At 48.1% G+C, this 26,503-nt stretch overlaps 1 protein-coding gene across 1 annotated transcript in view; it reads left to right on the top strand.

Moving 5' to 3' along the window:
- CSMD2 (CUB and Sushi multiple domains 2) overlaps window positions 1-26,503 on the top strand; it is a 567,391-nt gene that overhangs the window by 301,528 nt on the left and 239,360 nt on the right. The window contains exons 10-12 of the mRNA XM_040619227.1: window positions 2,326-2,447; window positions 19,372-19,475; window positions 22,591-22,703. Of these exons, the coding sequence (XP_040475161.1) occupies window positions 2,326-2,447; window positions 19,372-19,475; window positions 22,591-22,703 (339 nt within the window). The remainder of the gene's footprint in view (window positions 1-2,325; window positions 2,448-19,371; window positions 19,476-22,590; window positions 22,704-26,503) is intronic.

Below are 26,503 nucleotides of genomic sequence, written 5' to 3'. Positions count from 1 at the left end.
GGGTGATGTCTGTCTGTCCACATATCCCCACCTGACCCTACCCAGACAGCAGAGGGAAAAAGTAGCTGGTGCTCCATTCTGAACCTGTTTTGAGGTACCCCCATGTTAACTGTCTGCACATTTTAATATTTTATTTAAGCCGCTCAAAGCCCTTAAAGTGGTAAATGCCTTTTTGACCTGTTCTTTTTAATGACCTTCAACATGTTTTGACAGAATGCAAATACCATCTAATCTTTGGAAACAGGTGTGGGATAAATTGAGTCTGAGGGTGAGGGCTTTTAAGGCAGCAAACCTGACTTTTCAGAAGAGTACAAGTGGTGCTGGTGGAGATTCGTAGGAATTCCCTATAGGGCTAGGGTTCTGAATCCACAAGTCCCCTTTGCAAAGGTGGGTGGGATCGTGGTTTTGGTTTTGATGGTCTTTTCCTAATTTGTATACTAATGTTCTCAGCCATGGGAAAAAATCCTAAGTAAAGAAACCAAGGAAGGTAGGAAAAAGACCTTTGGCCTTGAGAAATGAATGAACATGGCATCAGGAGTCCCACAGTCCCCTTTGTTGAATATTGATGACGTCCTAGGACCTGAATGAGTCTTCCCATCCAGTAACTCATCCAGTTTCATCCTCACCATGCCTTGATGAGGTGGTATCACTAGCCCCATTTTACAGATAAAGTAGAGTCAGAGAGCCTTTCCAACTTAACCAGCCCAGAAAACTAAGCTGGTAAACCCTGTGGCCTATGCTGTCCTCACCGTGGTGAGCTACCTTCAGGCCCAGTTGTATCAAGTACAATCTGTGAAGCTAAGAGTTTCCCAGCACAGAATTATAGGCGCAGTCAGCTGTACATGAAGGGAATGGAGGAAAGCGTTCCTCTAGGGCTTTTTTCAAACTTGACTCAACTGTCATTGGAGCTCCTGTGGGGGAAGATCCTTCAGGTGTAAGACCGGGGCCAGCCACCGGAAGGAACATCCTCGCTGACAGTGCTGACCCGGTAGAGAAGGAGCAAGTCGGAGCCAGTGGCCTCTTACAAGTAACGCTCTGACAACACTTGCTCTGCTTGATTGTGGCTGTTTCCATACCTGCTTCCCCCACTTATCGGTGGCCCTTTCGAGAGGAGGGGTTGTGTCCTAGATATTTTTCTCTCCCCACATTCTGCCTGGCCAGTCACAGGCACTCAGTGTGTGTGGGAATGAGTGAGTGCAGGAACAAGTGCCGGCAATGAGCAGATTAATTATGGCCGGGGGCTGTGGAAACCGCTTCCCAGGCCCCCCGGGGCTTACCCAGCAAAGGTTTACGTGGCTGCTATCCACCTGCGTAGAGGGGCCCTATGATATTTTGCCCCATCAGAGGAAACCAGGTTTGACACCACTTTCATTTTATATACTTAAGCTGGTTGAGTTTGCTCACTATTTCTTTACTGTTAGGCACTTTGCCTACAATTAGGATAAATTGCCATGTGGGCAGCAACAGAACAGACTCATAGAACTCTTTATTAAAATAGCTGAGCGCTAATACTGAAGAATGATGTGGCCAGAACTAAAGAGCACGTTTTTAAAGAAGGCAAACACCTAGGTACAATGTAGTACCTTAACTGTTATCAATCAGTACTTAATCTAATTAGTTTAGAAGCTATTTTAAAGAGCTTAATTAGATTAAGCTGTGATTGATAACACTTTATATCTACTTGAGTAGAGCACTTCTTCTAATTCACCTTGAATCTTTATGCTTCCAGTCAAAAGCCTGTTTCAAGCATGTGCTGAGCATGGGGAAGGAATTGGGAAGTACCTGATTGGCACTGAAATCACTCTGGGTGCCTGGCACCAGGCTGAGCTGGGGGCCTTGGCAGAGTCCTTGGGTGCAGACATTCTGGGACATCCTGAGATTCTGCTTCAGGAGGCTGAGAGCAAATGGGGAAACACAGGTCAGCAGAGCAAGGAGCGAGCAACTCAGCATGCCCATAGCTGCCTGGAGCTTACCTGGCTTTAGGTCAGCATGAGTAGTACTAGCTCACACCGTCCTGGGGGAGATGAGCTGCTCGATCACAGTGGAGTCAGGATAGAGAGGCTTGCTTAGCCTGACCATGGAAATTAATCATTGCATCACCTGCGGCAGGTGAGGACTTATAGGCCTGCCCCTCCCTCCGCCAGTGTTCCCAAAACTGTGACTTTCCTTTGAGCCTGCAGGGAACTGGGGGAGGAAATAGGAAGCAGGTTATTATCTGGGGTGGGACTGTACAGACTCCAGGATCTTCTGGCTGGAAGTAGGAGGGGGGATGGGAAGTGGATCTAGTCTAAACTAAGATGCTTGCCTTTCATCTCCTCCCTGCAGCCCGCATGTGTGATGCCCATCTTCGAGGCCCCTCGGGCATCATCACCTCCCCCAATTTCCCTATTCAGTATGACAACAATGCACACTGTGTGTGGATCATCACAGCACTCAACCCTGCCAAGGTAAGGCTCTGGGGGAGGATGGGGAGTAACCTGTGGGCAGGTCTGGCTTGGGAACAGTTGGTCTCCGAGAGGTTTCAAACCCAGAACTTGGTTGTGGTAGATTCTCTGCAGGCAATTCTTAAAAATTGTTTTTATTAAATATCAAGTAGTTAAAAAGCATATTTGTGAAACATAAGTAAGATATAAAGAACATCAATACAACAAACGACCTCATGGTCCTCTCCCAACCTAAGAAAAACGAAACAAACACAGCTACCTTAGTGATGCATGTCCCTCCCTCCCCAATCCCATTCTGTTTCCTACCCCTCAGGCACCTTGACTGTGTGCTTTTTGTTCCTCTGCTTTTCGTTATAGTTTGCTTATAAATGTATATCTTTAAAAATACATTATTTAGTAAGCCAGCGTTTGGACCTCACAGAAACATTTTCATGTCGTATATATTCTTAATCAACTTCACTCAAAATTGTGTCCCCAAGATTTGTCTCCATTGGTTTGTGTAGTTTGCCCTGCTGTATACATCTCTTCACATGTTTATTTCACATTTGGTTTTTTCCGGTGCAATGCTCTTTGTTCTGTCATAGATTTTACAAGTATCGTGCCAAGATCCACAAAACAACGTGTTAGAATCTTTATTTTACTTATACCAAAACTACAGATCAGTTGGAGAAGAACTGATATCTTTATGATACTGAGTCTTCCCATCCATGAGTATGGTATATCTCTATTTCCTTAGGGCTGTCAGTAAACTTGTGTAGCTTTTTTTTTCCATTATAGATCTTGTTTGTTTCTTAATATACGTACTTCTAGATATCTTGTATTTATTGTTACTGTTATAAATCATATCTTTTAAAATTTCACTTTCTCTCTAGTTCTTGCTAGTGTTTAGAGATGCAATTAATTTTTATTCTTTGATTTTTTTAATACAGTAACTCCTGTAATAATTTATCTGCAAATTATTTGGGGTTTCTAGAAAGGACAAAGAATGATGGTTTTACTTTTTCCTTTCCAATCCCTATACCTTTTCTTTATTCTTTTTCTTGCCCTAATGTTCTTGCTAGACCCTCCAGTACACAGTCAGTCATTGTGATGATGGTGGGCACACTTGTCATTGTTTGATGTTAAATAGAATGTTCTTATTTTATCATTAAGTGTGATGTTTGCTGAAGTTTTTTTTTTTAATTTATGGTTCCTTTCTGACTCTAGTTCTCTAAGTGCTCTATTGTGAATAAATGTAGAGTTTTATCAAGCACCTTTCTATATCTATTGATATAATCATGATTTGCTCCTTAATTTTCTTAGCGTGGTGAATTACATTAGTTGATTTTTCTAATGTTAAACGGACCTTTTGTTCCTGGGACAAACCCAACTTGGTAATTTAGTATTAGATGCTTAAATAAGCGTCTAAGTGTTATAAATGCCTATATTTGATTCACTAATATTTTGTTTAGTAATTTGCTTCCATTTTGTTAGTGAGATTGACCTTTTTTTTTTTTTCATGTTACCCTTGCCAGATTTTTTTCATCAAGACATTGTTAGCCTCATAAAATGATTTGGCAAGTATATCTTCTCTTTTTATCCTATGGAGTTAATAGTGGAAGTTGGAATAACTTTTACCTTAGAAACTTGGTGGAACTTTTCAGCAGAACTATCTAGATTTGGTGTTCCTTTGTTGAAAGATTTCAAACTATAGTTTTAATACTTTTAATGACTAAAGGACTATTAGATTATCTTATTTTTTTCTTGAGTCCATTTTAGTAAGTTTTCAAATTTATTGGCCATAAAGTTGTGTATACTATCTCTTACTATATATATTTTATTCCCTCTTTTATTTCTAATTTTGTATCTTTTTTGCTCAATATTGCCAGAGGTTTCACACATTTTATTCTTTGCAAAGAACCAATTTTAGTTTTGTTAATATTTCTTTTGATGTGTTTATTTTTTATTTCACCAGTTTCTTTCCTTCAATTATATTTTGGTATATTCTTGGTTTATACTCCTTTTTTAACATGCTAACTTTGATGCTTAATTCATTTTTTTTTCAATCTTATTTAAGCATCTAAGGCTACAAATTTCCCTCTGAAGACTATTTTGGCTATATTCCCACAGGTTTCATAGGTAGTATTTCTTTTTTCCTTCAGTTCTGAATATTTTCCAATTCCGTTATTCTTTTATCTTTCAACCATGAGTTTTTTAGAAATATTTCTTAATTTCCAGATAGAGGATTTTTCTAGCTGTCTTTTTGTTACTGATTCTAAAGCTGTGGTCAGAGAACATTGTCTGTATTTGAATCATTTGAAATTTGTTGGAACTTTTAGGATCAGGAATGTTTTTAGGATCAGGAATGTCATTTTTCACATATATTCTTTGTGTGTTTGAAAAATAAGCTGTATTTTGCAGTTTTTGTGTTCTAATATCTTCATTACATCAGCCTTGCTAATTGTGCTTATGTCTTTTATATCTTCATTGTTTTGCATTCTTTATCAGTCAATTGCAAGAGAAGACATATTAAAATCTCCCACTATGATGGTGGTCTGACTAATATTCCCTGGAATTCTGTCAGTTTTTGCTTTCTATATTTTGAGACTGTTATTAGAGCATGCAAGTTGAGAATTTTATATCTTGCTGATGAATTGAGCTTTTTCAAAAATTTATTTATTTATATATTTATTTATTTATTTATATTAAGATGTGTTAGTCACCATACAGTACATCATTAGCTTTTGATGTAGTGTTCCATGATTCATTGTTTGCATATAACACCCAGTGCTCCATGCAATACATGCCCTCCTTAATACCCTTCACTGGGCTAGCCCATCCTCCCATCCCCCTCCCCTCTAAAACTCTTGGTTTTATTTCCCAGAGTCCATAATTTCTCGTGGTTATTTAATGACTCTCTATACCTGTAGTAATGTTTTTGACCTTAAAGCTTTTCCCCCCAGCTATACCATCAGTTTTTGGTTTGTTTTTTGGGTTTTGGTTTTTTTGGTTTTGGTTTAATAAATCTTATTCTCTTGCTTTCAACCTTTCTACTTCCTCATGTGTTATATATGTCTTGTGTATAGCTGGATTTTTAAAAATCCCCTCTGACCATTTGTCTTTCAACTGGAAAAGTTAGACCGTTTAAATTATACTATCATTTGTATTTTTCGGGGTTACCCCAGATGTCTAGCGTTAATATGCATACTTAACAAATTCTAATGTAAATAGTAATTTTATGTTCCCTCTGAAAATCAGAGGTCTTAGAACACTGACTTTAATTACTCCTTCCCAATTCATACTCTATGGTGTGTGTATTTTCATGTTGCCTTTCTTTTACTCACAAGTCATTATTGCTCTTGTTTAATAAAACTAATGTCCATTTAGATTTACTCACACATTTACCATTTTGTTCACTATTTCTTCTTGCATATCAGTCCTTCTCTTTGGCATTACTTTCTTTCTGTCCAAAGTACATGCGTTAGAATTTATTTTCCTGTTAATGGCAAACTTTCTTAGTTCTTGTTTGTCTTAAAATGTCTGTTCTCCCCTTGTTCTTGTAAGAACACTGCAATTCACTAAGTATTTGATTCTTGTTTGATAATTATGTTCTCTCTGCACATGGAAATATTATCCCGATGTCTTCTAGCTCCCATTGTGGCTGTAAGTTTACTGTCATTCCTTTGTATGATAGTCTTCCAGCTGCTTTTATGGTCTTTGCCTTGTCTTTATTGTTCTGCAGTTTCACAATCAAGTGTCTAGTTGTGGATATCTTGGCATTTATCCTGATTGACTTCATTAAGCTCTGGAATCTGTGGATTGTATCTTTCATCAGTTTGGGGAAATTTTTAGCCATTGTCTTTTCAACTGTTTTCTCTCTTTTATTCTGTCTCTTTTCTGCTTCTGAAAGCCTGACAAGACAGGTTAATCTTTCTCATTTCATCTTCAATGTTCCTTAACTTCTATATTTTTCTTTCATTCTCTTCACCAATTCTCAGTTGATCTACATCTAATCTCTGTTGAATTCATTCACTGAAGATTTATTTTAATTTCAAATAGCACCATTCATATTTTATGAGATCCTATTTTGTTTTTTACAAAAAGCTCTTGATCATATTTTATGGTTTTGTCCCCTACTCATGTGTTCCTTAATTCTTTAAGTATGGTAAACATGTTTATTTTATATTCTGTATCTGTTAATCCCAATATCTGAAGTCTTTGCAAGTTTGATTCTGTCATCTGTTGTGTCTCACTTCTTGCCCCTCTGTCGTCTGTTGTTTCTCACTTCTTGCCCCCCCAGAACCACGTTTCCTTCCTTGTACTGTCTGTAATTCTTGACTGTGTGGTTAAAATCATAAACTTTGTCTATGAGACTTCTTTGAGACCTGGGTTTAAGGTGGTTTCTTCCAGAGAGAGTTTACATTCACTTCTGCCCAGTGCCTGGGGGCATTACCAGCCAGAAACCTCTCATACTAAATTCTCAGTATGAAGGTTTCAACCCACCCAAGTAACTTGCAAACCCATGTGAAGTCAGACTTATTGTCAAGGAGTCCCGGGGGAAGTTTTCTGTTTGCTGTCCACTCAGTGTCAAGGTCTAAGATAAGTCATCAGCCTCCAGATCCATGCAGAGGGCAGTAGTGGCAGGTGAGAAGGAAGGCAGTCTGTCTTCTCACTCACCCTCACACTATGGATGCAGCTTTAATTAGCCTAGCTTTATTCAGGGCTGTCATACTAGAATCCCCACTTTTGTGGGTCCTGACCTTTGTCTCCTGTTCCCTCTTTTCCGCAAGGCCCTGAAAACCAGAGCTCTGCTTCACCAGTTTTTAAAAATGCACTCAGAGCCAATGCCAGCTTCATCTGAGTCACATTTCGGGTCCTACATTCACTGGATTCGGACTCTGAGTATTCTTACTTTATTAGTCTGCCCAGGCTGCCATAACAAAACAAAACAGACTGGGTGGCCTTAACAAGGGACATGTTTTTTCCTACTGTTCTGGAAGCTAGATGTTCACAATCAAGGTGCCAACAAATTCAGTTTCTGGTGAGGCCTTTTCCTAGCTTGTAGATGGCCTCCTCCTCGCATGGCCTTTCCTCTGTATGCATGCGGAGAGAGAAACTCTTCGGTGTCTTCTGCTCCTCTTATAAGGACACCAATACCACTGGATTAGGGCCCTACCCTTATGACCTCAGGCCCTCTCTCCAAATTCTATCACACTGAGGGTTAAGGCTTTAACATATGAAATATGGGGGAGATATAAGTCAGTTCATAGCATTTACTATTTTTCTTTTTAAATTGTACTCAACATTTTAGAATTGTTTGGTGAGGGTGCTTAGGACCACAGTGCTGGGGACAATGGAAACAGATTTCCTCTGCAGGGCATTTTACAAAGAAAGAGTCACGTTTCATCAGACCATTTGATGATGAATCTAGTCAATAGGGAAGGATGTTTCAGCCACCTGGGGATGGAGACTGGACCCGAAGGACTTACTACCACAAGGTTATTAAGTTGTTGACGAGAAGGCTCTTTCTTGAGTGTTGTTAAAGACGCTTATCTCAGGTTTCTTTTGAACCTGAAGGCGAGGTACAGGGGAAAGTGTAGATAAGGCCTGAGAAGTTTCTGAGAAACAGTTTGATTCAGCTTCCCCCACCCTGCAGAAGGGCTAGGACTCCATATCAGTCACTCCCTCACGTGTCCTGCAGGAGGTCACGCCAGCCTGGCTTCCTGAAGCCCGCCCCTCTGAAGGGTACTCCCTCAGAGTCAAGCTGTGAAAAGGGTGTTCCTGTCATCTCCAGGGGTTCTCTAGGAGCTTCAGGCAGTGCTGAGGAGCCCAGAGAGGCTGAAGGGAGTCCTTACCAACACCACACTGGAAGAGAGCCAGGGAGCATTGCGTGCAGAAAGAAGGGTGTAAGTGTGGCACCCGGAAATCCAAGACTGAGAAACCAGAGCTGCCTTCCTGCAAACATCAGGGAAGATGCATAATGTGTTTCTAACCCTGTTCACTGGCCACGGGCGGGATGCAGGTGTGTCCGAGGACTGCCTGTCCAGTCGCCCTTGGAATGCCCCCCTCAGTGAAAAGCCCAGTCTCTCCAAGTTCATAACATGTCTTATGAGATGAGCACTCATTCATTCACTAACTGTAGATATGACTCTGCCCTTGCGGAACATGTATGTACACAGGAGAGACGACAGGCACGTAAATAAAAACCTAGAGTGTGGGTGAATGCCGTTGGAGGGGTGTCCAGTTTGCTATCTTGGAAAATGTTGGAAGGAGCCACTCACTGGAAGGTCAGGGAAGTTTTCACATTTGAGCAGGGTCTGCAAGGATGAGTAGGCTTGGAAATCCATATCTCAGAGTGGATGCATGTGCAAAGACACTGAGGCTTGGAACAACCTCTCAGAACTGAAAGGAATTCAACATGTCTGGATCAAGATGAAGTTGGAAAGGTCACAGGATCCAGATCATACTGAACCTACATGTCCGACAAAGAGGCTTGGGTTTTGTCCTGAGGCAGATTTTTAAGGGCAGAAATGTTAGACTGTTGTAGTAACAACAATAGTTATGTCTTATTATATACATATCATATGCCAAGCACTGAGCTAAGCCTTCTGTATAAATGCTTTTGTTTCATTCTCTTCTTAGTACATTTAGGTGGTGAAAGACCCAGGTGATGGATGAGGAAACTGAATCGTGGATAGGTTAATGGGTAGGAAACTTAGTCATAGTGCATAGCCAGGAAGTGGCAGCACCAGGATTTAAACCTGGTCTTTGTGGTTCCACTGCGCATGCTCTCAGCAGCTGGGCTATGCTGCTGGATGGAACAAGGTCCCAGGGTAGATGGGAGGGTGTGGGACTGACAGCCCTGAGATCAGCCTTCGAAAGGATGAGGGTCATCCTTTCTTCCAAACCAGATCAATAGCAGGAAGGTCTGAGTTTTTGGAAGATGACTCTGGCAGCAATGGAGAGGATTAGAGAGGGATCCTGGAGGGAGCAAGACAAGTTAGGAGGCAGAAGCAGTTACCCAAGTAAGAAAAATGGGGACATCCACCAAGGCTTTGGAGACATGGAGGGGGAGACAGATTTAAGAGAAATGTAGGGAATGGAATGGGACTTGGTGGCTGACTGAATGTGAGGATGGGGGTAAAAGGAGAGTCTTATTCAACACTGTATCCCAGGTGACCAGCACAGCGCCCGGCACATAGTGGGCACATGGCAAACATGGATTCAGTGAACAAGTGAACGATGACATAATACTTTCCGACTTGGACCAATGGGAGGCTTTAAAAGGAAATGGAAGGGGAGGAACATGCTTTACAGGGAAAACATGGTGCATTTGAGGTGCCTGTGTTTCGTGCAGTGACATTTGGGTATTACCCAGTTGGAAACTGGGTAAATGGGTTCAAGAGAGAAGTTGAGTGTTATCTCCTCAGTACTTGGGGGAGAATAGAAGCCTAAGGAATAGACAACTCTTCCTGGAGAGAGCAAAGAGAATAGGAAGATTCCGAATGGATCTGGAAACACCGTCCTTATAGATAAAGGAAATCCAGTGCAAGACACAGAGGAAGAACAGCGTAAGGTAGGAGGAGAATCGCCCCAAAAGGAGAGAGTTTCCAACCAGGATACGTCTAACAATGGTGGTGATGAACAGGTCTTGCTGGGGAAAGGACTGAAAAGAGACTGTTGGCTTTGGCCTTGGAAGAGGATCTTTCAGTGAAGCTTTGGGGGTAGAAACAGCCGCGGGGTGGGGAGAGAATGGATGGGAGGGGAAGTGCTAGGAGCAAGGAGCCCAGACAGCCCTTCTGACAAGTTTCAAGGTGACGTGAAGGAAGGAGAAAGAGCAGGAAAGGGAGGCGGGGTGGACAGAAAGTTTGGGGCCACTTATATCATTTGTTCAGGATGTTGGAAACTGGAGTGTGTTTGCAGGCTGAGGGCGGAGCATGCGAGGAGGAAGAGAGTGAAGATGTAGAAGGACCTGAAGTAAGTGAGAGACACCTGGGACTGAGAAGGCAGGGGCTCTCTTGCACAGAACAGGTGCAGAAGGACAGTATCGGGAGGAGAGGCTGGGCTTTGCCGGGACGCGCACAGGGCAGGACGCATGTCTGCCCCTCCTTATGATCCTGAGATGATTATTCATCCCAGGCACCTGGGTATCTGTGGACATGAGGACTCTTGCTGGAATTCCATCCCCCTTGTAGAACCTCTGTGGGCTGAGATCGAGAGGGAGCTGTGAATGTTCCAGTAACTAGAGCCCCCCAAGGACAGCAAGAAGGTCCAAAGAGAAGTGAAATGCTCTGGTGTGGAAATGGCCAAGAATATGTCAACATACCAGCATGGACTGAGTACTTATGGACTGTGCAGCTCTGCACTGTGGGGACAAGAACTTACAGTCTTATTGGGGAGGCAGGTGAGGGGTATGTCTCTACTCAGTAAACTAAGAATAAAACAATTAAAAACACCTGGGCCGTCCTCCTGGCAGCTTGGCAGATTCGGGGAGAAGAGAGAAGGCTCAGAGCAAGTGATGCTGGCCTATTCCAAATGGCTCCACATTCTCCCTTTGATTGAGATGTCCTTGAGAAATGTGAGCCCCACCTTGGCCATTTGGTCTATCTTAGTCCTTATAGTCATTCTGCTCACAATACTATTTCCCAAATTTGGTTAATTGTCAGAAATACCTGGAGAGAACTTAAGACACAAATTTCAGAGCTCTTTCCTCCAAGATAGGATTCTGTGGATCTGAAATGGGTGCTGGGAATCTGTACCTTTAGAGGGTGCCCTGGTGTGCTGAACAACAACCCCCTGGCCTCATAACAAAGCACACAGCACCCCCCCCCCCGACACACACACACACACTCAGGCAGCCCTGGCTTCAGCCACGCTGAACTCCTGGTTCATAGACACATGCGGCCCTTTCAGCCCTCTGTTTGGATACATCCAGCCCTAGTATGCCTCCCCTTCCCCTCCAGGCAAGTGTCTGTCCCCCTTTGACACGCTGTCCATATACCCCGTCTTCTGAGAAGCCCACCTATCTCCACCAGGTCTTGGTTCTTCCTCCGTTCCTACAGCATTCCATCAGCCCCTTTTGTCTGTGTGCATATCATGTCGCGCTGGGTTTAGAATCTCCTTCCCCCACAGCCCATGAGCACCTCGAAAGCAGGGACGGTGCTTGGTGAAGGAGGAGCTCGGAAGATGTTTGATTACGTTAATGATTGACGGAGGAGACCTGTCCCCGTGTCAGGTAGCTCCTCAGATACAGCCCTGCCCCCGTGGGGCCCTGGGGCCTCCTCCTGACGGGACTTCTCAGCTGGGCCTCCCAGAAGACACGCTGATGGAATTTCTGTGGTCAGAACTGAAGCCCAGCCCCACGTCCGTGTGCCCTGCCTGCACACATCTGCCTTTCTTTCGCAGCTCCTCAGTGTGAACTTGAGACCTGTGATCCGATTTGTATGTGAACCTCACTGGGTTTGAGCAGGAGAGTCAATCCACCTTTACAAGAGAAGAAGTACAAGCAAGGCAGATGGGGGAAGGGGGCATGGACAGGAGAGAAAGGAAAGCGCATTTCATGAACTTCAAAGCCAAAGATAACAGGGTTTTGATTATTCCCTCCTCAGGGATTACCATGTCACTCTTCCCTTTGTGCACCTGAAGAATTGGGAATCGCTCTCCAGGCAGATGATGGCTTACGAGTGCAAATGTCAGGAGCACAGCTGGTGGCCCATTTGCTCACTCACTTACTCATTCAGCAAACATTGACTCACGCCCTGTCTGTGCTGGGCCCATGTGAGATGCTGGCTGGCCACCGGAGTGCTTCCCTCTAAGTGCCCCCAGGCCCGTTCCTCGTGACCCCTAAACCTGATTCTGTTCTTCTTACAGTTGTCCTCACCTCACATTACCTCTTGGCATTCCTCTCTCCCCACACCACCTCCTCTGTTTTTGAAGGCAAGCCTTGGCCCTGGGCTAGCCAGGACTTTCTGTGGTCCTCATACTTGCCCCATCCCCTCGCTTCCCTGATTCCAGCACCTGTCATATTGTATGGTGTTTTTCATAAACTCATGCATCTCCTCTTCTAGACTCTGGGGTCTCTCAGGGCAGTGGCCATGTTTAGCTTGCCTGCTGTTGCCTCTCCAAAGCCCAGCACGTGGCAAGTGCATTTTAACTGTTGAATGACTAAGTGAATAAATGAATTCATCGATCAGTGAGTGAAAGAGCCAATGAATGGATGAATGGGTTCGCTACTCTCAGAGCCTCCAAAATTCAACCTGAGGTAGTGACCAAAGTCCAGAATGTCTGCAAATTTTCAGTTTCTGCCCCTGGGCTCTCTTTCCCAGCTTCCTCCAAAGCCTCCTCCAGGGTTCTGGAGGCCAGTCTGCTTGAACTCCTGGGGTTAAGGTTAGCCTTCCCACTGGCTTCCCCTCCTCCCCACCCCAAGAGCCCACTTGTCCAGTCCTGCCCTGGGCCTCAGCAAGACCCGTCCAGGAATGACTGTGCAGGCTATGCCCAGGAAAAGGGAGTTCCCCTCCTTTCATGGAGCTAATGGTCAAACTGACAGCAGAATTCATAAGCTGAGGCTGGGTGAGCCAAGGTCAGCCCTCATGGGCTCAGAGAAGTGCTCTGAGGAAGAATAGGGGAAGTGGGCCCAGCACAGAGGATTGTGGAAGGGAGCTCTGACTAGCTAGGAAAGAGCAGGGCAGGCCATTTCAGCCTTGGATGTTCTTGCCAAGATGCTAAGCTCTATCCTGAGGGTCAAGAGTTGGCAAACTTTTCTATGGTGATAGAAAGCCTTTCTTCAGAACCTATAGCTATTAGGTTGTGATTGACTGTGAACTATAGAAAATCCCTCCACAGTAGCTAAAACAAAACATAGTTTATTTCTCCGTATACCAAAGGTCCAGAGGTGAAGAGTTCAGGGCTGGTTTAAGAGTTCCTTCAGTGTCTCCAGCACCTTCTAGTTTTCCCTCTGCCATTCTCTGTGTGTGGCGCTTGTCCTCATGATCACAGGAAGGCTGCTCTAGCTTAGTCCTCACATCTGCATTCCAGGAAAGCAAGGAGAAAGGTGGGGAAATGCCTTGAGGGCTCCTCAGCTTGTGTCTTATTGCCCAGAACACTGTTACTTAGCTGTCCTTAGCCCTGAGGTTAGCTAAGTACATTGCCACACTCCAAACTCAGAGTTTTGTTAAATATGGGTAAACAGAGGGAGAGACATTGAGTAAACCACTGTCCATGTCTGTCACAGAATCCCAAAACATGAACTAGATCAAAAGGAACTTCTTTGGTTGATCCAGGGCTCCGCTCACTCTGGCTCCTGCTCTGCCTTGGTTGATGGCTGCACAAGTACCTTTGTGGAACCCTCAGGTGCCTGAGAACCCAATTTGCAAAACCTCGCTCTATGCCAGAGGTCAGCAAACTTTTTCTGTAAAGAGCCAGATAATAAATATTTTGGGTTTTGACGACCATATGAAGTTTTTGTTGCATATTCTTTGTAGTGCTTTATTTTTTTTTAAACCTTTAAATATATAAGAACACTTCTTAATTCAAAGGGCCATATAAAAACAGTCCACAGGCCAGATTTGGCCCAAGGGCTATGGTTCTCCAACCCCTGCTCTAAGGGATCCTGGGGCTCAGAGTTTGGATACAGAGTGAAGGATGGCAGCAGAGGCAAGGAGCCCAGAAAGGAGGCTCTTACAGAAATTTAGTCATTGGACAAAACTGTCTCAGGTTAAGTTTCTTGGACTCCAGCTTCCAAAAACACTTCCTGTGAGCGCCAGATCCTCTGCGGCCTCCCCAAGGCATCGGGCACAGGCTGGCAGGCCTGGGATCTCTGTCCTTTGGGTGAGCCTGGGCAGTGTTCAGGAAGCAAGGACTGTCCTCCAGGACCCAGGGTGGGCACCCCCCATGGTCTCACTCCCATCCGCCACTGTTCCAGGAAGGCAGCTGTATGCTGAGGTTATAGTCTGCAGACCCCTGCCCCCTACTGCCCTCTGCAGCAAACACAGGGCCTCGAGGCCCTGCTGCCACTCCTGAGCCCTGGACCAGCCTCCTGGCAGGTCTCCCTGCCTCCATCCCTGCCTTCATGCTGAGTTATAGCTTCCCCTCGTCTTCACCATCAAGTCCAGACCACCCGCTCTGGCCTGCCAGGTAAAAGCCAACTGCAGACTCAGCCAGGCTGCTCTTTCCCCCCACCCCCCACCTCCCACCCCTCCCCTGCCCTGGCTGCCTGCCCTGCTCTTCGCTCCCAGGTCAACGCTCACAGCATCTCCTGGACACAGCCCACACTGTTCTCCATCCTGTGAGGCCCAATGCACCTCCTCCATGTACCCCCTCCATGTACCCCCCTCTCATTTCCCCCTTCTTTGTGATCCCCAGCATTCACCGTCTGCCCCGTGCTCTCAGCTTTGGGATTCTGCTCCAAATTGTCAGGCAAGTGAGATAACTTCTGGGAAGCAGCTAGCTCGGTGCTTGGCACATGGCAGGTCCTCAGTAATTACGTCCTAGATGATGGGTTCGTTTATCCCTTTATTTGATGGGTGTAAATTGGGTGTCTGAGCCGTACACAAAAATGCCTCTTTGATCACGCCTGTTTCATGTGCTGCCACTCTCCTGCCTCAGAAAGACACTTTGCAAGTTTGATTGATCTGCATGTTAGTTAATGAGTCATTATAGGATCGTGTCTTTAAACAAAGGCCAAAGAGAAGAGAAAAAAAAATGAAAGCATCAGTACATTGTGCACTGGGGGGCTGTCCCAGCACTGCAATGTTATGTCTGTTGTACAGTCTACTTGGTGTAATTAGCTCCTGCATTAGGGTCAGATGCTCTGAAATGCAGTTCACATCAATGGCTGCTCTAACCAGTGATGTGAATCATTTTATGGCTCTGGGTTCTGGCCTTCAAAGCAATATTTTCCCATTATAGACATAATAATCCTCCACTCCCTCTTTGGGAGGTGGCTTGGTGAGCTAGTGTCCTCTGCCCCGAGGCTGGCTGGAAGGGGGTGATGGTGGCAAGAGTGTGCATCCAGGGCCATCACTCCAGCAGAGGCCAGGTCCCTCCTCCTGCAGAAGGCACCGCGGCCTTGCAGTATTTTACACGCAGCAAGTGCTTGCCCAGCTGCTAGGATTCAGCAAAAGAGCTTAGGGAAGGTTGGGAAGGGTAAGTCATGGTCCCTACCCAGTGGACCCGAGACCTCGCTGGGGCTGTTGTGAGGCAGTGAGTGGCAAAGAGCCTGGCCTCCAGCTGCCTGACGAGTCCCAGTTCTACCACTCAGTTGTGCGATCTTAGGCAAGTTCCCTAACATCTCTGTGCCTGGGCTTTTCCATTCGTAAAATGGAGGTATTCATAGTAGCTGTTGTTGTGAGTTTCCCCGAACTGATTGTCCTAAAGGCTCCGAACAGCATTGAGCGCATGGTAGGGGGTCCATGCTTGCATGAAGAAATCTCGTAAGAGAAGATGATCGAAAACTGTGAATAAGTGTCTCAAAGAATCTCCTCGACCTGGGGTCTGCAGACTCGCCCATGTGGGCCCAAACCAGGTCATTGCCTGATTTTGTAGGTCAGGTTTTACTGGCACATTTGTATGCATGCTGCCTGTGGCTGCGTTCGTGCTACAGCAGCAGAGGTGGGTAGTTGCAACAGACATCCTATGGTCTGCAGGGGGCAAAACAGTTACTCTCTGGCCCTTTACAGAAATGGTTTGCCAGCCTTTGTTCTAGATGGTAACTCCAGCAGGAGACCAAGAGCGTAGTCATTGGTCCGTGCTGGGGAGCCGGGAAGGGTTTGGAAAACGTTCTCTGGTTCAGCACTGTCTGAGCCCCTGGCCTGTGTCTGGTGCAGTGACAGTCAGTGGCACCAGAGGCAGGGAGACCTGGCCCCTACCCCTGCCCCACCCCCGCGAAGTTCCTGGTGTAGTGGAGGAGCAGGTAAACAGACCAATGCCAGTGCAGCAGGTAAGTGCAGACCCAGAGGTGAGGAAGGGTATTGGAGCCCCTGGAGAAGATGAGCTCAGGGAGGAGGCGTTGCTAGCGGAGCCAGCAGGAAAGGAGGGGTCTGTGCAAACCAGAGTCGTGAACGGGCCAGTATAAGGGGAAGCCTGGGAGCCCAGGGAGCCACACAGGCTATGCAATGGGGAGGGTCACAGGGAGCAGATGCCCCAGGCCCCTCCATGTGCATCTGGCTGGGAAATGGTGACGTCCTTCTGTAGGACAGGACCAGGAAGGGTGAGAGGGGAAGGAGATTCTGGCACGAGCAGAAGGTCCCGTGATGATGCTGTTGGCCATCAAGGAGCGTGAGGGGTGAGCTCTCCTGGCAATGGGACAACCAAGGGGGCGAAGGCATCCGCACTCACTGCTGACCGTTCCATGCCATCCCTCCTTCCTAAAGCACCCCAGCCACTGCCTGCTGCAGGCTCCCCTCCCCACTCCCCCACGTGACTGCTGCAGCCCAGAGATCACTCTCCTGGTGTCCCACCATCCCTCAGTGCTGTTGCTCTGAAAACAAAAATTGCACCTCACTCCTTTGCTCACAACTCTTCTATCACTTCCCCTTGTCTTCAGGACAAAGCCCAAACCGTGACAGACAGCATGACAGACAGCCTTTCCTACTCTGCTCCTCCCACTTCCTCCCAGCACCAGCCTCCACTCCCCTCTGCCTTCATCCACTGCAGATCCATTAGGAGTCTCTGGACGAGTCACACAGCCCACACTTTCCCTGTTTACCTGCTCCTCCCTCTGCCCGACGGCTTTCCTTTCCTTTTCCACTTAGCGAACTTGGGTTCATCTCCCAAGCTCAGCTCCGGCTTCATTTCCTCTGAGAAGCCTCCTTTAACCTTTCTTCCAGCCAGTGGCACTCCTCTCCTCCGCTGTCCTGTTCTGTGCTCACGGGTGTTCTTATACAGAGATGCTGCTCTCTGAGAACGCCATGCCCGGTGCGGCAGAGCCCTCAGACATGGCAGCCAGGCTGATGAATCAGTGTGGCCGCAGGTGGTTTCTGAGGGCACCGGGGGTGAGGCTGTGCCAGCACGCTAGCAGTGTGTGGGTTCGCACAGAGGAGACCTACACAACAAGGAAAAACCTCCCATGGGAATTCTGTACTCCTTGGGTCGTAGCATAGAACACAGAGGAACACCTCCAGCCTCCCCGCTGGGAGATGGAAGATCTTCGTCACATCGGAACCGCAGATGAATGGATAGAGAAGATGCAGTGGATATCTACAATGGAATATTACTCACCCCTGAAAAAGAATGAGATTTTGCCATTTGCAAGGACATGGATGGATCTAGAGAGTATACTACTGAGCAAAACAAGTCAGTCAGAGAAAGAGTAATATCCTATCATTTCACTCACACATGGAATTTAAGAAACAAAACAAATGATCATAGGGGGAAAAAAGAAAGAGACAAACCAAGAAACAGACTCAACTCTAGAGAACAATCGGATGGTTACCAGAGAGGAGGGGGGAAATAGGAGGTGGGATTGAGGAGCGCACTTGCTGTGGTGAGCACTGGGTATGGTGAATTGTACCCCTGAAACTAATATTACACTGTATGTTAACTAACTAGAATTTAAACAAAAACTTAAAAAAAAAATGAAACAGACAAAAAGAGGCCCAGATTAGCGATTAGGAGTGGTGCCACCCTGTGCCCCATCCTTGTGCATGGTACCACCTCCCACCCGTCCAGGGACCCACGTGTGGGTCATCCTGAATCCCTTCCCCTCCCTTGGTCCCCACACCCATGCAGTCACAAAGCTCTGAATACCGCTAGGACCTGTCTCTTCTCCACCCCCACCACCCTCCTCCATCACTTACCTAGACAGGAACCTTCCCCATCACCTCTGGCCTCACTTCTGCCACATCTGTTTCCACATGAGCAGCCAGACTGACGTTTTTCTCAAACACCTGTGTACCCCTGTCACCCGCTGTTTAAAACTTTTCTACCCCCCCACCCAGGATAAACCCCAGCTCTTTGGGCCAGGGGAGATTTTAAGACCCTTTGGACTTAGCTCCAGGCGAATTGTTCAAGTTCTGGACCTTCCTTAGTCCCCTTCTTGCACAGAAGACCCAGCCACATTGTGCCCCAGAGTGAAACAGCCAGCAGGTATGCTCACTTGGCAGACCTTCCATTGACAGTGAATACTTGTTCTGGAATGTCCCGTCTCTGCTGAAACTCAGGCCCTGTGCATCTGACTCCTCAGGATGCCTCCCCTCCCCCAGCATTCCCCTGTGGCCCGACAGCACCCTCAGGGACAGACCTCCTCCTGCCCCCACCACAGGCTCCGTGAGTCCCAGGCCATTCTGTACGCCTACAGCCTCCCTGGAACACCTGCCACCGGCATGGGCTTGGTGGTTCTTGGCGTAGGTTCTGTCTCCCCTACTCACCAAGGGCAGGGGCCGTGCTCACTGTTGAGACCTGGCACATGGTGTGTGCTTAGTAAATATTGAGGAAGGCAGGACTGAAACAAATTGAGAGAGAATCTTGTTGAAACCTCCTTCCTGGAACATTCATTCATTCAACGAATAAACAAAAGAGGGTGGAGAAAAGCAGGCAGAGGAGAGGCTAAGAGAAACTTCTGCAGGTCCCTGGGGGCAGGCAAGATGGCTGAGATTCCACATGTGCCACCAAGTCCAGGGGGACTTCTGTGCATTAAAGCATGAAGAGAGAAGCTAATCTTCTCACAGCCAGCCAGATGTGCCTGGTGTTGCCATAGCAGCCCCCAGAATGGGCCAGATGTGCCGTGAACATCTCTGGAAAACATCAGGAGACCCCAGGGACTGTAAGGCCTGGAGAGAAATAGCTCACACTCCAAAAGGTGGCGTGGAAATGCTCCATTTGGACCAGGGGCTGTGTGGGGCGGTGTCCCAGGGACTCTGGGCATCGGGACCTAAGGAGGGAACTTCTCACAGCTGTCCGAGTGTCTCCCGGCAGCCCCTGCCTGCTCCCTAACCCTGTGCTCCCTCCCCAGGTGATCAAGCTGGCCTTTGAGGACTTTGACTTGGAGAGGGGCTACGACACCCTGACGGTCGGGGACGGTGGGCAGGACGGGGACCAGAAAACCGTTCTCTACGTGTAAGTGACATGGGGCTGTAGTCCGGAGGGCGGGGAGCACATGGCCCTGGCCTGGGGGTGGTGGGATGGTGCCCCACGTCCTGTCTGGTCCCCAGGGCCACACCGCATCAAGTACAGGGGACCAGCCCCTCTACTCTGACCGAAGGAAACAGAGCACTGGCCATATTCTCTCTAGGAACTGCCAGGAAAAGTGTGTAGAAGGAACAATTTCTCATGGAGGAGGGGGAATTGAGGTTCTGTGTGTATGCCTGGAGCATTCCATGTGGCGGTCTGCTTCTGTGCAGCCCCTGCTTCTACCTCAAGGCCATGTCCATCCTCAAGGCCATTGTCCATCCATGGCAGTCCGACTTCAGAGATGGTGGAAGTGTGTTGCTAACCTCCCGGCATGCTCATAACTACCTGGGAAATGAACGGTTTCAGGAATTTGGGACCCCCATACACATAGTGGCCACAATTCCTGAGCCAAAAAAGGCTAGTGGTACATGGTCTGGTCAAGGAAGAGGATAATGCTGTGCTGTCCTGGGATTCCGTTCTGTTGGATCTTGGGTCGGGGAGGCCATTAACTCTTCCTTTGCCCGCCACCATTAGTCTGACATAAATGCAGGAGAACACTCCCATTCAGTGCATGTGGCCTATCTCCCTTGCCCAGATGGGGAAGGTTTCCTGTACACCGAGCATGCACTGTATGCCCAGGTACTGGAAAGGGAACTTTCACATCAGATATCTCATGTAACTGTGTCATTATCCCTGCTTAATAGGTGGGGACACTGAGGCCCAAGGGTTGCAAAGCTGGTTGGTGGCAGAACCAGCAGTTGAGTTCATGCCTTTTGATTTCAGTCCAGGACAGCATCCCGTGTCATACCCCTTCCCACCAGGCTAGGCCCAGGCCAATGTCCTCTGGTTTTCACGCTGAAGGAGAAATGGCTCTTCAGTCCTAGCTGCCTTGTGCAGGGGCTGTTCTGTTCCGGGCACTTCCCACACCTTCCCCACACCTGCCAGAGAAGATCCTGTCAGGGCAGTTAAATGACTCACGACGTTACCCTCAGAATCAGGTAACATGGCTGGGACTTGGAATCTCTTAGGAGAAAGGAATGGGACGTGAGCCTGAAGGGCATCCTCCCCCCAGCCTATTTCACTGTATTAATCAGAGTTCTCCAGAGAAACAGAACCAATAGGATATACAGAGAGCCAGGGATTTTTTTATAAGGAATTGGTTCACGTGATAATGGAGACTGACAAGCCCCAGGATCTGCAGGGTGAGCCGGCAAGCTGGGACCCAGGAGAGCTGATGGTGTAGTTTTAATGCAAAGGCCAGCAGGCTCTAGACCCGGGAAGGGCTGAAGTTGCCATTCAAGTCCAAGGCGGGGGGGGGGGGGGGGGGAAGCAGTGTCCCAGATGGACGTCAGGCAGGCAGGAAGAATTCTCTTTTACTTGGGAGAGGGTTAGCCTTTTTGTTCAAAGCGGGCCTTCAGCTGATTAGATGAGGTCCATCCATATGGGGAAGGGCAGTCTGCTTTATTCAGTCTGCCAGTTTAAATGTTAAAGTCATCCAAAGGCATCTTCACAGAAACAGTCAGAATGATGTTTGGCCAGATATCTGGATATTTGGGTGGCCCAAATTGACACATAAAATTAGCCATCATATATAAAATTAGCCATCGTACTCCCTTCCTCCTTGGTTCATCCCCATCACTCACCTGTCCTGTATGGTGCCTCCGCTTGGTGTGCTCAGAAGGCTAGGATCCAGGTTCTGTCTCGTCCCAGGACAAAATCCCAGTGTGCTCTGTCGGAGAGAGAACCTTAGAACAGCAGATTCAGAAAGATTCTTATAACCCAATCCCCTCATTTAACACGAAATGAAAAATCCCAGAATGGCTCGGCCACTTGCCCAGGGCCCCACAGCAAATGAATGGCAGGTCCAGGGCTTACACCCCGGTCTCTGTAAGTTCTGACTGAGCTCTCAAGTTCTATAACAGCCCAGGGGCTCTCCCACCACCCTCAGATCTCTGTAGGCCAGCATCCATCTCAAACTTCAGGGAAACACATGCAGAATGGTTGGACTCTTTGTTGTCATAATTGGGTCAAACGGACTCTGCCACGCTAGAGTCAGGAGCCAGCCCTGGCTTGGCCTCAATCCTTAATCACTACGGAATGCCAGCACCCTAGCCCGGCAATGTCACACGGGCCAGGCTGATGCACCCCAGGCGTCTGTTCCACCCCCACCCCCACAGCACTTGCACTGTGCTCATCATCTCATACAGCCAACGCAGTGCCCCACCCCAAGCTCTGAGACCCCAGAGTGGAGCAGAGATTAAGACCCATTAATCCAATCACACCAGCTACCACCTCCCCCCCCCCCTTGTATGCCGGTGCTTTGTCTGGTCTCAGCAGCAAGAGGAAGCCAGGTTCCTTCTGGAAAGCCCAGCCTCTCTGCAGTGGACTCTGGCTCTGCTGCTCTCTATCAGGCCGACCTTGGGAAAGCCACTGCCCATTTTGCACCCTTGTCTTCTCATCTATATAGTGGGGAGAACACAGCCCCTACCTCACTGGGCTCCTGGGGTCATTAGATAAGATAATGGATGGAAAACTGTCTGGCTTGAATAGGTGTTTGGTAAATGTGAGTTGAATCCTCCCCATGCTTAAACTCTGTTCGTCAGAAAGAACGTGGTCCTGGAGTGTGACAGCTGCACTTCCAGCCTTGCTTCATATGTAGAAGCAGGTATTTCCGGATGGAATGGAAAGAGAGGTCTCATTAAAAGGAATGGCTGGGCTCCAACTGGGGAAACGAGTTTCTGCAGTAGTTGACACGAGAGATCAAAGGTGGCAGGAGTGTAGACCCCCCCTTCAGTAGATCTGGCTACAGCTAACTCCAGCCCCTGAGAAAGCAAAGACACAGGTCTCCCTCTCAAGCCCAGGGCTGTGGGCTAGGGGGGTCATGGGTAAATGCAAGCCCTACCTGTGGCCGGAGGGGAGAGGTGGTGAGTCTCCCAGCTGCTGGAGCACATGCCACTGGGCTCCAGTGTTAAACACTGTGGGGCCCGAATTTGCCTGACAGGGTAGGGCTCCTAGTCATTCTGTGGGGGGGGCACATCTCTAAATCTCGCTTTCCTGACAGCCTGACAGGTACGTCGGTCCCAGATCTCATTGTCAGCACCAACCACCAAATGTGGCTCCTCTTCCAAACCGATGGCAGCGGCAGCTCCCTGGGATTCAAGGCTTCTTACGAAGGTAACTGCCGCTGAGGGGCTGGTACACTCACTCTGGAGTCAGACATGGGGTCCGGGTGTGGAGCCAGCAAGCCCTGGGTTCAAATCCTGATTGTGTCCCGAACTAGCCTCCTCTCTTTGGGTATATTATTCAACTGGTCTGAGCCTCAGCTGCCTTTGGCCAGTGGACCTCCTGGATTGTTCTGAGGATTATCTGGGATAAATCACTTGAGGCGCAGGCCACACAGCACCAGGCACATACGTTAGTTTCATCTGCAATTTGTACCTGGCTTGTGTAGCCCTTTAGAAGACCCCATAGACTTTTGGAGCTTCCCAAGCTGCCATACTTGGGTGTCATAATGCTGAGTGACTATGCAGGGGGCTAGGGACAGACACACACCACTGGTGGCCTGAGGAGGATACAAATGAGGGTGACCTGAATCTCACCGGGAACCAGCATTAAGAGAACAGCAAACTCTGAGTCCAGGAGATACCACCACCATCATCAGCCGTCTGTGCACTTCTGTCAGATTTCGCATTGGTGATGACTGCTAATGCCAATCCCCACAGAAAGGGGAGTAGAAGCCATCCCCCAAGCATTTGGTTGGCAGGTCTGGTAGGTGGCAGAGCCTAGCCCTGCACTTGGGGAACAAACGCGTCAGATCTGAGCCCTTGCAAGGAGTCTGCACTCCAGTGGTGGGACAGAGGAGGGAACACATAAGCTACTATTAAAGCAAGATACCTGTGACAAACAGCCAGTGGGAGCACAGAGAAAGGGGGCAGTCGTCCTGGGTGCGGCATCTGGAAAGGCTCTATCAAGAAATGAGCCTTGAGCCTTGAAAATGACTCCAAGAGACAGGAGGCAGGGGATGAGGGACAGAAGGTCTTTCTCCACCCCCATCCAGAGACCTGATAATTCTACATGAGACAAGTTTGGGGGAACAACTCCAAAAGGCTCTTATTCTGCTCAATGTGACCCCACCCCTAGGGACCAGGGGTTCTTCCTGTACAAGACCTGTACTCTGTCTCCAAACTGGATATACAGGAGGCCTGTCAGTTTCCTCCGGCTGCTCTGACAAAGGACCACACCCTGGGGGGTACTTAAAACAACAGAAATCTATTCTCTCCTGGTCCTGGAGCCAAGGACGGCGGAGGTCCTGTTCTAAGAACAGGAGGCATGTGTCGAGGGGAGACAGAATGGCAGCCAGAGGACCGATGGGGTGACAAGTACTGAGTTTACATTCCTGGTTCTGTCCCTTTCTAGCCCTATGGCAGGTCAAGGAACCTCTCTGGGGCTCTGTTTCTTCATCTGGGACATGGAGGTAATAATACACCCTAGGTCACAGGGCTTCTGTGAAGAGTTAAGTTGTGGTCAAGGAGGTGAAAATAAGAACTTCAATTATGGGTGACTAACGAGTGAGGACACAGGTGGTTAAGCAAATGGCTCTTTGGGTACATAGAGTTACACACAGCTGGGGGGCGGGACAGCAGAGAGAAATCATGAGACCCCCAATTCAGGGCCAAGCTCTGATGCTACTTGGAATATGGAAACGGATTTGGACTCAGAGTTTCGAAAAGTTTCCCCCATGTCTGAAGTTCCCTGGATGTTCAGCAGCAAATGTTTCCAGAATGATCCTGTGCACCACCTACCTGCCCTTAATCTGTCCATATTTATCGATGGCTTGGATAAGCCATAAATAGCATGAGCCGGAAAGGGACACCAGTACAGCAGTCAGCAAACAACGTGCAGAAAGACCTCAACAGGGCAGAGCTACTGGCTAAGTCACCAGGATAAGAAGAAGTGGGAATAAATAGCAAGTCCTCTGTGAGGGTTCAAAAACTGAGCCACTAGAATTTACCCCAGGGAGTTAGTGGTGCTTTATTGTCGTTCTGACCAGACATTGAGAATCGGGCTTAATTGTGGGGACAGGCAGGGAGAGGGCCGAAGTCAAACCCTGTGAGAAAGGTTGAGAGCCCCCTGAAAGTACATTCGGGAGAAGAGTGGACTCAGGGGAGAGCTGAGAGCTGTGTCTAAATATTTGAAGGGCTGTCATGTAGGAAAGAGGAATTAGATTTGTTTGGCATGGTTTCACCGGAAAAGAAAGGGACAGAACATTGAACGCCCATTATGTGCCGGAAGCTTTATGCTAATTCTCTCAAGGTTTTCAAACACTGTCACGCAAACACTTGGGGTACCCTCCGGGACCACCAGTGTCGGGTAGGGGGTGCCCAGCAGGGCAGGCTCTGATCCTGCCTCCATGTCTTCTCCTTTCTTCTCTTCTGTTCCTTGTAAGCTTTCTTTTAAGAGGGGATTAGTAGCTAAACACCAGTTTGAGAAACTCTGCCTCATCTCATTCAGTGTGACACCTAGCCGATGGCTGCCCTTTTGTACATGAAGAATTTGAAACTCAGAAGGGTGGAGTGTCCCGCCTGGGGTCACATGAAGTCTGGGACCGGGGAAAGCCACGATTCAACTCCATGTCTCTCTGGCTTCAAAGCCCATGATGTTCCCCCTCTACCAGGGGTCTCCAAAGTCACAGAATTCCAATTCCTTATAAAATCTTTTAGAAGCCAGCGCTTTGCCGCAGTCACACGGGCCATATGGCACGAGCCCAGGCTCCACGTTACTAGCAGTTGGGGTTTTGTTCATCAGCCCATGTGTCCACCTCGCCCAGCCAGTAGTGATGACCCTGTCACGTGAGCAGCATGATGCTGGGTGCTGGGATTACAGCAGGGAGCATCATGGACCAGAACAGAAAACTAAAGCAGTCGAACAACATCCACGGTGGGACTGCTAGTCATCGACTAGACGTCAGCAAGACCTCTCCTCGGACTCATGACAGATTAGGAAGAGAGTCTGGGCATTTCAGTACATCGTTAACCCAAGGGTCTACATGGGTCCTGTTCACAGAGGCAGCTGTTTCTGTGAAGATGGAATGGACTCTGGAATTGCACCAGACCTGGTGAATCCCAGCATGGTCCCAGCTGTGGGACTGGCCAAGTCCTGTGGTCTGTCAGAGCCTCAATTTCCCACTCATAAAATGGAAACAATAGTGGTGACTTTCACACCTTGTGAAGAAAGTGAAATGGGGTCCCAAGGAGCTCCTTGCACAGTGCCTGGCACAGAGAGGCATCTTCCCTTGGGGTCACTAAGGTTCCTTTGCACCTAAGCCCTCCATGATCAGCACTGTTCCCCACTCTGGGGCATGTCCTCTTTGGCCAGGGGACACATGGCTGCTTGCCTGTCTTTCAGGTGGCCTGGCACTAGGTCCCTGCCTCCTACCTGCACTCCACACCTGGGGCCCCAACTCCCCAGACTTGCTGAGAAATGAGATGGTTCTCTCTGGCCGCAGTGTAGGGAGGGGAGGCAGAAGGGGCAGGAGGGAGATCCAAGTCACTGAGAGCCTTGAGGCCTCAGAAAGAGTTTGCACTTCGTCCGCAGGGAAGAAGAACCTGTGTAGGGATGGGCCTGCCTTCCCCGTCTTGTCCCTTCCACCTTCGACCTTTTATTTGAAGGTAAAAGCCATCCGTCTCTTGCCTTCATGGTGAAGAGCCCCTCTACTGTGAATAAAGCTGGGTCAGTTAAGTCCCCTGGCATCCCGACGTGACTTCCCATTCTGCTCTCTGGGCTTCTGCTACCCCTCTGGCTGTTCCCCCACGGCTCCTGCATGGCCCCTCACAGCCCCCACAGAGCAGGCACTTCCCTGGGTCTCTCCTCAGCTTTCTGTCCTCTTTTTCTAGAACCTTCCACAGTGGATTGCATCTACTCCCATGGCTTCCATCTCAGCCTAAACACTGGTGACTTCCAAATCTGTTCCCCAT

The sequence above is a fragment of the Ursus maritimus genome, unplaced genomic scaffold (genome assembly GCF_017311325.1).
Source record: "Ursus maritimus isolate PB19 unplaced genomic scaffold, ASM1731132v1 scaffold_32, whole genome shotgun sequence".
NCBI lineage: Eukaryota > Metazoa > Chordata > Mammalia > Carnivora > Ursidae > Ursus > Ursus maritimus.
The sequence above is the reverse complement of the archived record's forward strand: the minus strand, read 5'-3'. Positions and strand labels throughout refer to the sequence as shown.